This window comes from Prosopis cineraria, unplaced genomic scaffold, assembly GCF_029017545.1.
Source record: "Prosopis cineraria cultivar Desert tree isolate PC_DT_omini unplaced genomic scaffold, ASM2901754v1 PC15, whole genome shotgun sequence".
Classification (NCBI taxonomy): domain Eukaryota; kingdom Viridiplantae; phylum Streptophyta; class Magnoliopsida; order Fabales; family Fabaceae; genus Prosopis; species Prosopis cineraria.
This window is the reverse complement of record NW_026555346.1, coordinates 4,840,024-4,858,325: the sequence shown is the minus strand read 5'-3', so window position 1 is coordinate 4,858,325 and position 18,302 is coordinate 4,840,024. Positions and strand designations below refer to the sequence as shown.

Here is an 18,302-nt window from a genome sequence, read left to right as displayed (position 1 = left end):
TCATATATGATGGTTTTGCTCTTATTGAAAACCATGAAATTTGTCACTCCAATCCCCTTTTGACACAACTTCTTTGGTTCAGTATATTAATCACTTTTTAAAAATATAATAAGATTTACTTTATAAATTATTTATTGATGAAATTATTTTATTTTAAATTAAAATATCCAAATTATATTTAAAAAGTGAGAGAAAGAAAGATAAAAAAATAATATTATATAATTAACTTATTTTTTATTTGAAGTTTATATTTAAAATTTTATTTAATATTAATATTGATGAAGTTAATAAAAATAATTAATAAATAAGATTGGAGGAGTACAATGTAAAATTGTTTCATGCTGCATGACACTGACTTTTAAAAAAAAATTGAAAAAGAAAGACATTCTAAAAACGTGTGTGTGGATAGAGCATAGGAGACTAGGCGAGATGTGTAATATTGTCCCCGACTTTAAAAAATATTTTTAATCTTTTAATATAATGAGAGTTATTTATTATACTTTTTTATTTTTTGCTTTTATTATGATATTAAAGATTTTTGGCCGCGGATTTGAAATTGAGATTTCTAATTAAATTAGATCAGTGGTTATCAGTTTTCAATTTTATTCATATTGTAAATTAAATTATATAATTCATCATATACTCTGTATCTTTTTTTTATTTTTAAATTTTGGTAAAATTGTGATTTGTTTATTTTAAAATATAATTAATTAATTAATTAATTGTCATCATTGATTTCAATAAAATAGTTGAATGCCAGCATACGTGTAACTGTAACATCACCGAGAACTCCCAGTTTAATTGTTTGTAGCTATCGGTCACGTAGTGCCACTGTTATTCAACTTAGGGGCCAATACCTTGGAGCCACGTGTCATGTCACTATTAAGGGATTCTTCCGTTCCATTCCATCACCAACCACTAACCACGTCGCACTTGGCTCCCCCACCTCACCCTGCTTTTCCCAATTACGTGCTTTGACTAATCAATTTTTTTCAATCTAAATATGCATGGAATCAATGTATCATAATAAATCAAAATTTATCCTAAAACGGTCATTTGCTTTGGATTTTTATAACGCATTATCGAAAGAGTTGGCTTAATGTGGCAATTGGGAACATATGCGACGTTCCTTGTTAATTAATCATGTCCCGTCACTCACCAAACCCATATCTGTCGCCGACGCCATTTCCATTTTAGGCTTGGTTGGTGCATGGTACTGTAGGCAAAAGCTTCTACTTCAAGCCCTATTTAAGCCTAAGCCGTTCATTTATGCCGTGAAAAGTTAAACTAAATAAAACTCCTCCTTTCTTCTTTGATCTATGTGTTGCCCCAAAAGTGTTGGTAAAATGGTCTCGCTAAAATGACCCCTTCTCCGTGCATGGCAAACGGCAAGACATAATTGCTCATTGTGCGCATACAACTCAGAGATGGCCACCCGCATTTTCCTTCAGCTTCATGCATTCTTATTGTCTTCCATTATTGGGATTTCCCCCCTACCAGGATTCTAGGTACGATATATTCTTAGTATATAATAGAACACCAGCAGCAGGTAACCATTATTGCAGTAGATATATAGACGTAGATATTTCACTAGTTTCACTCTTTCACGTGAAGCTGCCAAGTTTTCAATTATTTGTAACTCTATGACAAGTGAAAGAGTGGTGGGAGGGAGGTGTTGTAGTCAAAGTACGGCATCATCCAGCATTATTCAAGTTTCAGTGCAGAGTAAAGAGAGATGCCAATCGTGTGGTACTTGGGAACTCTGATAGAAGCATGAGAAGTTAGCAGTGCCGTAATGGGTTTTCCAAGAGGGGGGCAGGGTCCCTCGGTACAAGTCTCACAGCTTCTTCCGTTGTAGGCACTGACACATAGGAAATGCTACGAGCGAGAGGGAATGCAACTTTTGAGGTTGGTGTCATTTACAGGGGACACAAATTGTCATTTGTAGGCCACAAGGGATAGTGCCCTGAGCTTTTTACTTTTAGGCTCATACGGAAGGGCTTCTTCTGGATGTCTTCAAAACCCTACCTGGCTTCTCAGTATGTGTACTACTCCTTGTCTCTTGTACAATAAAAGACGTATATTATATGTGGTGGCCTGCTCTCTTGACTTTTCCTTTCTGTTCTTTCACTTGAGTCACCCTCCATTTGGCATGTCTCGAGATGAAAAGCTTCCTTTGTTTTGGCCCACTTTTGTGCATGTTCTTTTCCTTGTGAGTCACTGATCGACCGTTCCCTTTCAAATACCCTCATCCACTGAGTCAACATTCAAAGGGCCGCTTAGGAGCCTATCATCTAGGGAAAATGATAAATAAAAATCTAGTAAAAACATTAATATTATATTACAATTTTTTAACAATAATGTTTTCAAATTTCAATATTGTTTTCACCATGTTTCAGTACTGAAATGTTTAATTTAATATTAAAATTTATATAAGGTCCTCATTCATCATTCTTCCTATCATCTATTAGATTATCCCCCTCACTTCGGCCACTACCTTAGAGGCTGCCCCTCATCTGACAGCACGACTGTACATTTCATTCAATATGTACGTATATATATGTGCAGTGGTCAGTGGTGCATGTAACCCCTGTGTACATTATTTTAGTTGAGTCGTAGCATATGTGCATGATTTACTAACAGTGACTTTTTTATAAATTTTGTTTTGCATATATAATGATCTATTAATTATACTCGTTATATTTATGATACTTTTTTTATCGTGATTATTACTTATAATATTATTCAAATACTTTTGCTGTTCCGTTCGATTGTTCATGAACTCCCAAATTATGGTTGGCGACGAGAAGAAAAGGGGGCTAGATTATTTCCCAAATTTACTTGTTCATTTCTTATTCGATAGCAATTTGACTCCCTGTTGGGTGTCCTGATTCCTGCAATTCTATATGGAATCTTAACTTCTAAGTTGCCTTTTGAGCCTTCCGACCCAATTCTTTGAGGATTATTGTTATTCGAGTGATCAGATGAATTAATTAGCATGTACTCGATGGCTGGGAGCTAGAACAGCAGCTGAACAATGAAAGAGGAAAATGAAACGAGGTTCCTTAATTTGAATGAAATATTTGAGTGCAAGTTGAGTCTGAAGAATAAAAAATCAGAAAAATGAATGAAAGGCGTCGACTTAAAGAGATCGTTTCAACACGGGCTGAACTAGACATTCTTATTTTTAATTGCTACGTACGATCAATTGATGAGACTAGCTAGTTATATATATATATATATATATATATTAGATGATTGGTTGTGATTTTTTTAGGTTGAGGATCATTGCGAAGACTTTAATTTTTTTCTGTATTCAAGAAAAATACCTACGCACCACATCATAAACTAGTGAATGGACTTAATTAATCAATAAAAAATCATACAGGCATGACCTTTGTACTTTGAATTGACGTGGAAGTGAAGCAAAGCAAAGATGCCACTTCCCTCGCAGATGCTGGTGGGCTTAGAATTTTCTTAATCTGAGAGTACCTCATCTAAAAGTCATTTGACCTATTTTCATTTATAGTTGTAGAGTTTGACTCATTAATCTCGCGTAACTACAATTTGGCGGCCACCTTTATCATGAAACTGGAAGATTCATATTGCAGGGATGGGCTACATAATTATATTGGAGAATATCTAAGGTAAAGAATGAAAAGGAGAGTCCAAAGAAGCCGTAAACACCAATCAATGTGAAGCATGATCTAGCAAAGATTCCAAAACCAATTCAAGAAAAAGCAAAAAGGGGCAGATACTCGTAGGTGTTTGTCAGGCTCGTGTTGCGAGTCGGGTTTACAAATCAGAGACCAATAAGGAAATTCCAGGGGTCGTGTGTGCACTAAGATTTGGATATTGCCATTGCCAAGCTTAGAGAGTCAAAAATTGCTAACGACAAAAGCGACAGAAATGGATGACATGGCGTCCCAAGCAATTCTGTGATCATAATTAGTCTGAATAGTAAAAAGCTATATATAAAAAGCACATGGGGAAACAAAGTGGGTTTAAAGTCCAACAACAATAATCCACTTATCAGTAGGGGATAGATCATGGTTGCTGACCCTACTAATTAATAAGTCCAAATGAAAACAAACAATGGCTTGTTGTGACTTTCAAGTAATGCATATTTTGACTTTTTAATTTGGAATTTTGCAATGTTAGCAGTTGTGAGCGATACGGAAGCGCACTATTAGTACCATCAATGGGGTTCGTGTCAACTAGCAGTAATATTGTGATGGCTTTGACGGGTCGTAAATAATTTGTTGCATTCATCAGGTCAAGTGCGCGCGCGCCGTGCATTTCATTACTGTACCAGCCAACTGCACCAGAGATGGCCAGACATTAACGGATTAATTCAAAAACTATTAATTAGGAGGATCTGAAAATGTGTGGCGGCCACAAGATCCATGTTAGTTAATAGTTCGAGCCTTGAGAAGCTAGCGAGGATATGGACACCACTTAATTGTTTGTGACTTTCAAGTAATGCGTTTTCGATATTGTGCAATTTTCCTAATTAGTTAGTTAGGAATGCCAGCAGTACCCAAGCACGACGCGATGATCATTATCAGTTACGTTTGTGTAAATTAGCTAGTTGTGATACAAATGTGGCTGCCCTTGTGGCTAAAGGTTGTGGGTTAACCATGTTCTTTTTGCCGAGTAACTGATAGATAGTAGTCGTGATATAATAATGGCTTGATGGGTTATAAGTCGTACCTTTCTTGAAGAAGTCCCAAATGGAACAACTAATGATTTTGAGACGAGTAACAAAGTAGGATGGTGTGATGGCTTGTAGAAATTGGTTTGGTAAAAAAATGAGAATCTTCGAATCTGTTAATATTCTTTGAGGTATAAAAGATAAAGAAAAAGCATAACTTTTAATTTATACACTTTGTTTAAGTTTTATTATAAATTATTACTTTTTTTTTCAGTGTTCTAAATTTCTATACTTTTGTTTTAAGGTATTTTAGGTAACACAAAAAAAGTTCAGAAATCTGTAATAAAATTTGAATAAAGTACAGAAATGCAAAGGTATGTTTTTTCAAAGATAAAAGGTAAACTCTTCTCAATTAGGTTTATTTCATACACAGCAAAATTTGGAGATAAAACGAACAAGTGCTTGCAAGTCACGTACTCCCGAATCCTAATTAATCAGCCTCGCCGTCGCTTGTTTCTGAGTTTTGCCATCACGTACCATAGTCCGCGCACGCGTCTTTCAATGAGAAGTATCCAGACCGGACCCATGACCCATCAACATATTAAGACGGCCCAATATGCTATGTGACCTCTCAGAATTGGGCTTAATTCATACACGCTTTAACTTCGTATCCACATAAAATTCCAACCTTCGAAAGTTTCAACGTTCGCCAGCGCCTTTCTTTTCTCCAAGCCCTTTTGGTTGATGCTGAATATTAATTTCGAAACGAAGCTAAGCAACTCGGTTCAATATACCACGAGCAGTGGGAAGCATTGCCTTTTTTTTAAAAAAATCAAACTATATTCGCCTTCTTTTTCTTTTGAACAAAAACTGAATACAAACATTAACCCAGATAACAGAAACAATACAAACAAGACAAAGAAAAAGAAGCAAAGAAGACTAAAACACCAACAACAGTCAATCATCAAGCCCCATCTTTGAAAATGAAAGATGGTAATTGATCAAAGACACAACAGGGGGAAGTGATGTTGCGAGACCATTTTGCAAGAGAATCAGCAATTACATTGGATTCCCTGTACATAAAATCAAGAGAAATCGCACAATCCCTTTCCAGCAAGCTTCTAGCTTCATTTATCAAAGTCCTGATAGGGTTGTGCGTAATCAGAACCTCTTGTGATGAGGATTATGGCTTCAGCACTGTCCAGATAAGCTTCAATTGCTCTATGCCCCTTCCACCAACAAAGGTTCAGTCCTTGAATAAAAACTATATTCGCGTTCTGTTTAGATTTTGACACATTCATATCAAACAAATTGAAAATCAAGATTGTTAAAAACTGGGATCCCATTTGGTTGTCCGAAAAGAATAAAATAGAATGGATTAGAAATATAAATGTAAAAATAAGAAGATCAAAACGTAGAGGGGATAAATGAATCATATTTATAAAAGGAAAAGGATAATTTAATTCATAAAATTGAGAATTATGATTTATGAAGTTTTTAAAAGGTGTGATAATTTTTACATTTATAGCATATAATATTGAGTATTATGATATTTACTATGAGAAGAAATAATAATTTAATTTATTTTAATTTTATTTTTTTAAACTATTTCGTTTGCATCATTTTTCAAACCATTCGTTAGACATTTTTTTGACAACGGGCTATCGCCTGTCTGCTGTTTAAATTATTTCCACCGACAGACGGAGGAGAATGAACAAAATAAAAAAGAAAACGCCACTAACAACGCGGACTCGCCATCAGCATATGAATATGATAGATTGTAATAGGGTGATGGAAGCTGCATCGTTGGACCCTGAGTCACGGCCTGTCTTATTTTAACGAAAAAACAACAATATGTGGGCTCAACATTATTATGAATAATACTCCATACCATAATATAAAACATATTTTAGAAGTCTTGCTTAATTCAAAGTATATTTTACTTGACAATTTTTATAATTATTTTTTAACTATTACCTTATTTTATTTATTATTTTTTTAAACTGACGTATTAAAATTTTAATTATTATTATTATCAAAATACTTATATAAAATATTTATTGGGAATAAAATTGAAAAGATGCACTGTTTTTTTAAGAAATTAAAATGTTAATTAACGTTTTTTGAAAAACATACATTAGTCATCAATACCTTGTATTTTAGTAGCGAGAGAGTTATGATTAATGAATGCAATATTTGGTTAGTGTTGGAATATTCTTGTTTGAAACTTAATGACATAAGACAGTAGTACAGTGCATATAAATGCATGATCATAAAAACTACCAAAAATAAATAAATAAATCCATTGTTTTTAGTAGCTGCTACGGGTAGTTATGCGGTTTGATCAAGAGCTGATTGATTACTTGGAAATACGGGCATTTAGTGCAAGAAAGACGAAAACCAACTGTGGCGGGAACAGTCAACAATTAGTTAAATGGAAAATGTCAAGGCATGGGAAATCATTACATGGTAGTATGATTTGATTAGTTAATTGATCGTAGAAAAATATGTGAAAATTAAGAGAGGTGCCGACACAAGGAAAAGCAATGGCCACCCACCCCCCCCCCCCCCACACACACACACACACACAACGAGCTCAATTCTGCTGGACATGAACCTGCTCTGTGGATTGCAATCTACAAATTTACAATCAGGTTGTATGAATACTTAATCTGCCATTGCAAATATTCTCAATCAAAATAATATGCTTATATAGTATATTATATATGCGATTCGACACACGCAAGTCCAGTTCATTTTGTGTGAAAAATATTTGAATAAATCTTTCGTTGGCACTGATCAAGTGACGCTATCTCGGATCCTAAATTTGCCTGGCACTCTGACAGAAGGAAGATTTCATTAGAAATATTATTTGTTAAGTTAAACAAAGAGGTTTTATTTCAATAAGACTAAACTAATGGGTGAATGACATTTCTTCAAAATTGGTTTATTTATTTATTTTTAAATAATCAACTGTGATGAGTGTTCTTTTTGGGGTTGGATTATAAATTCACTTAAAATTTTAGGCCACTCAAAACTCAAATTCAAATTGAACTTTTCATCCATTTGACGAAAGTAGTTACTCAAACAAGTAATTTGTTAAGCTCTCTCTCTCTCTCCTTTTTCCTTTTTTGACCAACTTAAGCTCTTCTTTTCACATTTTACCATGTTTAGCGTTAAGATATCACCACTACAAAAAGTGTGTATGTAACATTATTTATTAAACGGTTATATGTGGGAACATTTTACAAAAACAAAAAGACAGGAATTAAAAAAATTATATAAAATAATTATTTTATAAGTAAATAAAAACTAAACAATTGACTATTCAAAAATATAAAGTATTTTTTGAGAAGTTAGATGTTAAAAAAGGTAAGTCGTTTTTAATTTTTAAAAGTATAATCTTTTTTTTCAAAAGTGCCCTATTAAATGAATCGCTTTATTTATTTTAGGGTGTTTAATAATAATAAATATGAAAAGATATGGTTAGTTTGAAAATAAGTAATTACTTTATTAAAGGTGAGATTCAATTAAAAATACTTTATATTTTTTAATAGATGAAATATTTAAGATAATTGTTTAGTGTTTATCTCAATTACACAAGACCTGACATTAGCATGATATAAAAAGGTTTTGAGAATAAAACTGTTCCGTATTTAGTTCACTTACGAAACCGTTTCCTTTTAGATAATTGTTTTATACATAGTATTAAATGGTTCTATTAAAAGAACCATTTAGTATTGTATTTTAAAAACTTCTCCCCTCCCTTAAAAATGCTCTGTCTTCAAACGTCATCTAAAACTTGTACTGTCCCATGCATTTAATCCTATTCATCAAAACATCAAAGACCTATCATTTTTTGCCATTTCCACCTTCCTCCACCATAGAAACATCATGGGCTCATCATCGTTGTTTTGATCTTGTTGGTGCCATTTTGCTTATCGTGGGTCTCTTAGTTGAACAAGTTATTTTATATTTTGCTCATGGGTGTTTTACTCACTGTGGGTCTCTTCCTTCATTGCTGGTCACTCCACTACTCCCTTTCTCCCCCAATCTCCCCTCATTTGGTTGTGGGTAGATCAACAAAGGTATTCAAAATTTTATTGTTCTTAAATATTGCTAGCTACATTGGCGTAATATGCAAAATGAATTTGAAGAAAATGAGTTTACATCTCCTTTCTTTTTCCAATATGAAGAAGACCTGAATAGGACATATAACTCACTTAAGTGTCTATGACTTGTATTTTAAATGAATTTGTGCATTGTTCTAGGTTTTACGTTCCTTTTTTTTTCAGTTATTGAGATTGAAAATGGGCTTGTTTTCTAAAACCTTACATTAAATGTTTAGCTATAGACATTTTAATTATTTACCAATTTGCTTATTTTGATATTCAAAATATCTTTGCACCCCCATGTTTGTCAAAAGAGGTCTAACATAGAGGATCATATTTGTCAATCGCTATGTAGCCTCTCCTCATAGCCACAATATGATGAGTCTTAAGTAAGGATTAAAAATAGCTCAAAAGCTTTAAAAGTACTTTTAGCAATTTGGTGCCAACAATAATAGAACATTCATATTGACTTGTTGTGAAGGGTGAATCACATTATGACATTTCACTTTTTTTTAAAAAAAAAAATAATTATTTGTGTGACACTTCCTAACTATAATCATTATCACAAGAGACGTTAGATGTTACCTGTGATTGATGCAATGATAGGAAAAATATGATACCTTGACTTTATTGGTGGTGGCGATCGCAATAACAAGCCACATATAGTGAAAATGATTATTCAATAAGTTGACTAAGTTTTGTGCATGCATGTATGTATATAACTCGTTTTTTTTGTATAATTATTTCTCGTATTAGGTTTTCTATCGTATGTTAGGGCCATTGTCATATGTTGTATTAAGGTCGATTAACAATTTTGATAAGTAATAAAGGACAGTGGTAGCTTTGACACAACGACATCATGAATAGTTTGTCAATGTATATATATTTTGTAACACACCAATTTTTTTTTAAATAATTTAACTCAACCATAGTTGGGTTACAGCCACCCAACATATTTTTATATCAATAATTTCAATATAAAATATTTTATAATTGGCTTCAACTCACACAATATAACATTTCAGATAAATTTTTACCTCCCACATGCCATTAGGCTAAATCACATTTGTCCATCCTTATACTCCCAACAAGTAAACTAAACAATTTAGTCAATTTTCAACACGAGATAATTATTTGGCCTCATAATCATGACATTTTAACCAATCCAAAGTAAATTAAATATTAAAATTACAGTTATCCAAAGTATACCAAAAATAGAAATAGTTTGAAAGACATGATTACACTTATATATTTATATAATTGTCAATAAACAAAAAGCCCTAATATTGACAATATAACACATTATAAATCATAAATCAAATACCCAAAAGAGACAGTAGATCTAAACCACTAAGCCTCTGAGACTCCTTCACGCGTCACTCGTGGCTCTTCTCCTGAAAATTGTTAACCACATAATGAGACTCAAAAGTCTCAGTAACCAAAGCCGATTTATGATAGTGTATACAAACAGTTAAGTGTGTGCTTATTAAGTGAGAATTAAAAATAATATAATTCCAACAAATATAAAAAATATTACAATACACACAAACAACCATCCTTATATCCTTCCATTAACCTCGAGCCGTAGCTCTCACTCGGTGTTAAATTACCCGGCCAAAGATAGATTAGCCCTAGCCCTTACAAGCCACCTATTGAGCTCCAATAGGGGCGTACCACGTGGCACATAAATACAACAATAATAGCAAGTCTCTCAACACCTCCCACAATAATTAAACAAATTCATAATAATATTGCACAATTATACAATATTACAAAATTCATAATTTTCTCAATAATCACCCAATTAACATCAAGTAACACTAATCACAAATTAAAAGCATGGTTACCTTGTGGTTTTTTTAATAAATTATTCCTTAAAATTTCTCTCTCACCACAATCTTCACCAATAATACAATCTACAAATAACATATTATTTATAAATATTAGTTTCAATTTTTGAAACTAATAAAATAATTCTAATAATAGAATTAAAAATATAACATAATTCCTAATCTCAATCTTAATACAAATCTAGAGTTAATACTATTAAGTAAAATTTTTTGAACTCCTCTTTTAATTATCAATAAATATTAATAATCTAAAAATCAACTTCTAAACTAAATGCTATTATCAAAATTTTCTTTTTATTTCATAAATTCGTACCTAAAATACCCAAAAATTAAAAATTGAGTCTCTAGCTTAAAATCATAATTCTATAACCATAATAATTCATTTCTCATCCCAAATAATCATCTAAACCTCAATAAATTAACATATATTTTCAGATCTAGTTTAAAATTTGATCCATAAGCCACAAATTCAAAGATCATCAATAAATTTATACTCTAGAACATTTATTATATTACTAACAACCTCAAAAACTATATTTATTCAACATAAATTTATCCCTCTTTCAGATCTTAAATTTTCTACCACTACAAACTCAGAAATCAAAGAAGAAGGATGGCTAAGAAAATTTTTTAAAACACTTACTTAATTTAGAAAAGCTTAAAATCACACCCTAAATATCCTATTAAAAGCTTTTACCTTAAAAATTTAGATATTTCGCATCAGCGACTCGCGTTCTCTCCACCTCAGCTCGCGCACAGGAAAAGAATTGAAGAAACGAAAGGAAACGGGTAAGTTTTTATAAAAATTTAGTGGGTCCTATATATTTTTTTTTATTTCTTCTTTCCTCTCTCTTCTTCTTCTTCTTTTTTTATTATTTTATACACATCATGCATGTAGCGGCCGAAAGTCTTTTGTTCTCCTCTTCTTTTTTTTTTATTCATACCTTTTCTCTTTTTTTTTATAATAGTAATAATAATTTAATAATATTATTTTTTTAATTAATTAATTAATAATTTTTTTAAAAAAATTTAATTTAGAATTATATCCTAAGTTAGATTTAATAATTATTTTCTACTAATTTGCTTACCTCTAAATATTTTTTTAAAATTTCTATTAACCCAAATCAATTATTAAAATTTAAATTGAGATGTTACATATTTATCATTAATAATGTTAGCAATGTAGCCATGTAGGTCATTTTATAATATTAGTTGATCATTTTTTTATCCAATATGTGCTCATAGTGCCTAGAACAATTAGATAAAGTTAGGAATTGTGGATATGCTATCATAAAATACAAAATACATGAAGGGTATAATCCAACACACTCCCATTGAAACTTTTCTAGACAATATATATACTGTCAACCTTCTCATCATTATATTCTTTTTATAAATTAACATAACTTTAATTTGTCGTTGTTGTTTTTGCGTACAATATTGTGAGCATGCATATTGTGACACATTTATTAAAACTTGAATGGAAGAAGTCTTTAAAGAGCTAACACATATTATTTTTCAAGCATAATTTAGCTATAACAACCAGCAATATTGAGTAAATAAATGATATAGATATACTTGGCTAATTTTTGAGATTTAGTACCTTATTTTCATCACTAATTGGTTTAACTTAAACAATTGCAAATTGTAGATAGTTTTTGTGTAGGAATTCATAATATATATTTCATATATATGTTGGCTTCTAAAATTTTATTTCTAAGTGTTGTAGCTGTAATTTGATTTTTTAATGTACAATGCAAGGATGTGATAAAAATGTAGCTCCTTATTTTAAAAAATTTGGTCTTATATTAAACGGTTATCAAGAAAAATCATTTAATATTATAACGAAAAACAATAGTGCATCAATATAAAACAAATTCTTGTTATAACCATTTTATATTTTCAAACATTAAATGGATTTGATGTCATGACCGTTTAAAACTGTCACAATTTTAAATGGTTATTGGCAGAAAACCGTTTAATAAATGGATTCCCAATTACACCCCTCCAAACCTGAAACAAATATTAAACAATTTCGGGATGAAAACCATTAAATAAAAAAGAATATTGAAAAGTTAATAACCATTGAATAGAAGCTCGGGGAATATTCAGTACTGCATTATTCCGTGGTTTATAACTATTTAATGTTAACAAAAATAATCATTTAATAAATTTATTTTTTGTAGTAGTGTATCGCAATATAAAATATTAGAATAAAAAATAAAATATTTAGGATGCACGCATTTCACATCGCTATTAAAATTCTAGGTGCAACGATACAAGCAATGTTTTAGCAACTCCTGCTTGAAAAACTACAAGGAAAAATTCATAAAAAGAATAATAGAAGAGGAATGTAAAATTTTGATTTTTTTTAAAAAATTAATATAACATCTCAAACGCGATTCCGTAATCTCCCTCTGGCGGTAAAATACGAAACACAAACACTTGGAAGGTGGATTGTCATTCAAGATACGAGAGACCAAGCGCGACGCGGGACTATGATTATCTAAACAAGAAGGGAAGCATCTCAAGTAAGAGGCCAATCACAAGGTATTTGGCCAACCTCATTATGTTTAATAATCATGAGTTTAATTGTTTCCCTGTGCGTGCGTGTTAGAATACGAGCTGTGTAACGAAGACTAGATGTCCAAAGTATAACTTTATGCCCCTTTTTTGGCGTGAGCATTACTTCACTTGGCGAGACTTTATTACAATTAAATTTAACCTTAAATAAAGATTTGACTTCCCACATGACCCTTCATATGATCATACTCATGTCGGAAAATCAATTAAGTCATGTAAATTCGAGAAATCCTTCCAACAACATCTATTCATCTACTATGGAGAAAGTTAACTTTATCACTATTTTAATGGCAAGAAAGGACAAATAACAATTTATGCAGGGAAAAAAAAAAACAAAGGACGCATAATTGTCCAACAAACAATGTGATTCAAGCGAGCACTTTTCTTCACACGAGCATACACACAATTTTTGATACTCCTTCTGCTTTTAAATATTAAAAAAATTAATTCATGTCATTTTAAAAAAAGTTAATTAAGTATCATAATTATTTATGAAATTAAAGAAATCGAATCAAATTATTTCTGTAATTAATAAAATAAATTTTTTTTAGTTAAAATGAATATTAATTTTATTAAGGACAATTTAAAAATAATAAGAGTATCTTCAGTGACAACAGAGCCTTGACTTGACTGCCACCTAGTTTTGAAAAAAAAAGGATGAATAACTGTCATGAATTTAATCACTTCAGATAATTTCTATATTTTGGAATTTTAAGTTTTTAATAATGAAAATTCACTTTTCTATAAAATTAGATTTGAATTTTTTAATCAAACTAAAAAAAAATCAATTATGAAAATAAAAATTATTAAGATTAAAAATAATAATATTAACAAAGATAAAATGAAAAGAAATATGCAAGCAAAAAATTCTCATGTATTGCATATAATATGAAAAAATTCATACTATTCATAATTTTCTTGTGAATTTACTATATATAGCAAAGATTCTTTACAAACGAGCTTATTCAATTTGGCATGAATTTTGTCACATATGCACTGATATATTGGCATTGTTGGGACCTTATTACTCCTTATGTAATTTGAAGATGGAAAGATAATCTTCTTAACGATGGAAAATCAAACACAAATTTTCATTCAATTAGTTAGGGAAAAATGGGAAGCGAATGTGCAAGGAAAGTCAAAAGTCAAAACTCACAAGAGACGGGCTTAGCATGTGAATGCGAGGAGCAACCGACGCGCACCAGGGATGAGACAATTCCAACTCAGCTAGCCACGTGTTCCTCCTTGAATGGTGAACTGCGCCTGACCTTTTTATTTCTTCCCAACAAAATAAATTAAAATAAAACGGATCTCTCCTCTGAACCGGACCCAAACCCAAACCCGACCCACCAACACCTCCACCTTTTCCCTTTTCTCCTTCCTCCTTCAATCTTCACACTCCATTAAGCGCTCCCATCGCCAATCTCAGAGCTCTTCCGCTCCCTGCCTTGTTACCTTCTCTCAATCCTCCGCCTCCTTCACTCTTCACCTTTCAGCAGCTAACCCCAAATTCTTCCCTGCCTACTTCTCTACAGCTCTCACCCACTCTTCTCCTGGCGAGCTCTTCTTCTGCACGCTTCCTCAATTTGATTCCTCTTGATTTCTCCTCTGAATCCCTTGTCTTCTTGGGTTTTCGAGTGGATCCTCGTTCAGATCTTTGTTAGATGTATCTTTCCATCATTTTTTTTTTGGATGTCCGGGTTTGATCTCTGTCGCGGAATCGCCTTTTCACGAGTCCAGCATGTAATTCGAGTTGGCCTAGTAATGGGTGACTCGTTAGTTCTGTAATTTGTTCGAGGATTAGTTGATGGCGTCGTTCCGACGGACTTTGTCGCCTGCACACCACGATCGGCAGTACCAAAACGGTGTTGGCTCGTTTCCAGTTTCCTCTCCTCACCACAAGTTCTCTCCTAGTGCCAAGTATGCTTCGCCATTACCAGTGTTGGTTGCGTACGTAGCCAGATTGCGGAGGTTTCTTGCCGGGTTTGTTATGCGGCGGTATGCTCGGAAGGGGCAATGGAGAAGAGCATTGCTTAGCTGTTTGATCTTTTTCTTCTTAGGTTTCTTGTGGGGTATGTTTCCCATCGGTCACGTTGTTGATGACATTCACCGTCAGGATGTCTCATTTGAGATCAAGCCGCGGCGCGCAAATGCAGAATTAGTCCCTGAGGATCGTACTTTGAAGCATGATGAGGCTTTTGTGATTAATCCAGTGAGTATGAGTGTCGATAAGCAAATTGCTACCGATGATGCTCTCGATTTTGTGCCGAGGAAGCAATTGATTGCGGTGACTCCCACGTATAATCGGGCGCTTCAGGCCTACTTTTTAAACAGGCTAAGTCACGTGCTCAGGCTCGTACCTCCCCCAGTTCTGTGGATTGTAGTGGAAACGAATTCAGCTTCTATGGAAACTGCTGACATACTGAGGAGAACTGGTGTGATGTATAGGCACTTGGTTTGCACTAAGAACTCCACAAATGTGAAGGACAGAGGAGTTCATCAAAGGAATACGGCGTTGGAGCACATTGAGCGCCATAGACTAGATGGGATTGTCTACTTCGCAGATGACGATAATATATATTCTCTTGAGTTGTTTGAGACCTTGAGAAACATAAGGTATTTCAACCTTGCTATCATGCCTCGGTCTTATCACTTCTTTCAAATTAGATACGCTTTCGTCTGTGAGCTGCACTGGTTATGGCATAAACAATGTGGCTTGACATAGATTTTTTGTTTTATAATGACGTCTAATTTGTATAACAGCATTTAGTATGTCTAGATTTGATCCTTACTGCGATTGTTTTGGAGGTTTCGTTGTTGCAAGTATTTGACGTAATTTGCATCTCGTTTGTTGGGTTCGTGCATGTCATAAGCTACCCTAATTAAAAGGAGTTGCCACCGTTTTCTATTGTTGTATCGTATGTGGGCTTTCTCCTTATATGCAATTGTGCATGGAAATCTCAGTATGTACTTGAATATTACGTCCTTGAAAATCTCAGTTCTCTTTTCTTTATGTGAAGTATGTTACTTTTAGTCCCTTATATTTTCCTTAAAAAATTATCTGTTGAATTTCGTGTTAATATTTTTTTAATTTTTAACTGTGACGACTAGTCTTTGGCATGCTTATAGATGTGATTATTACAAGTCATTTATATGACTAAGTTTTTTGGTCTGGAACAAAGCAGTTGACACCTGCTGTTGGATTAGTGGTTCCTTGAGGGAATGGCAATATGTTCAATTTCCTTACACTAGTATTCTCCAGCACGTTTTGAAGTATTTTAGTCTATCACTTGTACCAAGATATGTTTGTAAATTGTAATTTTAGTTCTTAACGACTGTTGATTGAGAATTTTATAGAGAATTATATTTTGTCTCGGCATGCATTTCCTTCATGATTCAAATGACTCCAGAGTTTTCACTTCTTATGGTTCTCTTTGATAATTAATTACCTATGAAAATATAAGCATTATGTTATTCTTGACTGCCTCTATGAATGACCTCTTCGTATTCTTTCCTATTGTTATGAATGGTTTGCGCTCCCAGTTACATATCTATAATGGCATATTCTAATGTTAAACTAATTTTTTAGACGCTTTGGTACTTGGCCTGTTGCCATGCTTGCACAAAGCAAAAACAAGGCCATCTTGGAGGGTCCAGTATGCAATGCAAGTCAAGTGATTGGTTGGCATACAAATGAGAAAAGTAAAAGAGTTCGTAGGTTTCATGTTGATATGTCAGGATTTGCTTTTAACAGCACAATCTTGTGGGATTCTAAAAGATGGCAGCGTCCTACGTCAAATCCTATTCGCCAATTAGATGCAGTGAAGGAGGGTTTTCAAGTATGCTTCCTATCTTTAGTCTTTACTTTGTGTCATCCATTTAACTAGTTCAGATGTCCTTTTATTGTGGCATATAATATTTACTACTTTTATTGCAATCCATGAATTGAACTTTTTAGTTTTTGCAGGAGACCACCTTCATAGAACAATTGGTGGAAGATGAGAGTCAAATGGAAGGTTCACCTACTGGTTGTTGCAAAATAATGAATTGGCATCTCCATTTGGATGCTCGTAATGCAAATTATCCCAAGGGTTGGCTACTTCAGAAAAATCTAGATGCTGTCATCTCTGTCAAGTAATCCCCCTGTGATTCAATTATGGGCATTTGGTAGGTATGATTTAATTATTTTTGTAAAATAGCATATTGAATCTTATTTTAAGTCTCAAGCAAATGCAGAATATTGTGCCTGTCTGAAATTTATTGATCCTTAGGAGGGAAACCAAGTAGAAAAGATCCTAGTGACCTGTGGAAGATTGTCACTTCTTAGGCCATGGCGTTTATAATGCATCTCATCGTTTCTTCTAGCCATTAGTTTGTGTAGTGCATTGACATGACATTTAAATGGTCCAAAAATGTTTAGGTATTTATGTCTTTTATCCTCACAGGGATGTAAATTAACTTTTTCTTTTTTAAATCTTGACAGTTTACCTGTAATTCATTTCGGTCCATCTCTGGATAGATGCTACAATTTTAGAACAGTGGCTTTGCTGCGTTTTGTTCCCTGGCAAAGATTAGACAGGTTATATTGTTTCCAGAACAGGACAATATTCACTTTCAGAATCAATTTTTGTTCTTGTAAAAAACGTTACTATTATTTATTGATAGAGGAAAAAAGAAGGTTCCGTAGAGCACAGAAAGCGGAGTATTGATCATGTTTGCATCAAGGTTCGTACACACACTGTTGGATAGCACTGCTGGTGGCAAATTGAATGTTTGACAAAACTGTTTACAACTGACGGCTTGTATCAAAATTGGGGAGGCTTGTAACAAAACTGCACAAATTTAGTTTCGATGATCCTCTCCCCATCTTTTTAGGTCTATTTTAAGTTTATAAAGAACTCGGGATTCTTTTGAAGTTACCCAATTTGTGTAGCTTTGGTGAACAATACACAAACATGTTAAAAAGCATATAAGGTTTTGCATCATTACCAACTATCATGTAACTGCAGTGATGATTATGATCTCATGACCATTTAACATTTTTCACTAGGAGTCCACCCAAAATTATACATGAAACGCCGGAAATAATGGTATTAGTCACAA

General features: G+C 33.0%; 1 protein-coding gene across 3 annotated transcripts; it reads left to right on the top strand.

Moving 5' to 3' along the window:
• Positions 1-14,611: 14,611 nt before the first annotated feature.
• Positions 14,612-18,245, top strand: LOC129294338 (probable beta-1,4-xylosyltransferase IRX9H). 3 transcript variants are annotated; one of them, XM_054932621.1, is made up of 4 exons: positions 14,612-15,815; positions 16,789-17,038; positions 17,167-17,366; positions 17,683-18,245. In XM_054932621.1, the coding sequence occupies exons 1-3, from the start codon at positions 15,007-15,009 to the stop codon at positions 17,335-17,337; spliced, it is 1,230 nt and encodes a 409-aa protein (XP_054788596.1). In that variant the 5' UTR covers positions 14,612-15,006; the 3' UTR covers positions 17,338-17,366; positions 17,683-18,245. The 3 variants fall into 3 exon arrangements, with proteins under 3 accessions (XP_054788596.1, XP_054788594.1, XP_054788595.1); XM_054932619.1 differs by having other exon boundaries at positions 17,158-17,366; XM_054932620.1 differs by having other exon boundaries at positions 17,158-17,370.
• The last annotated feature ends 57 nt before the right edge of the window (positions 18,246-18,302 follow it).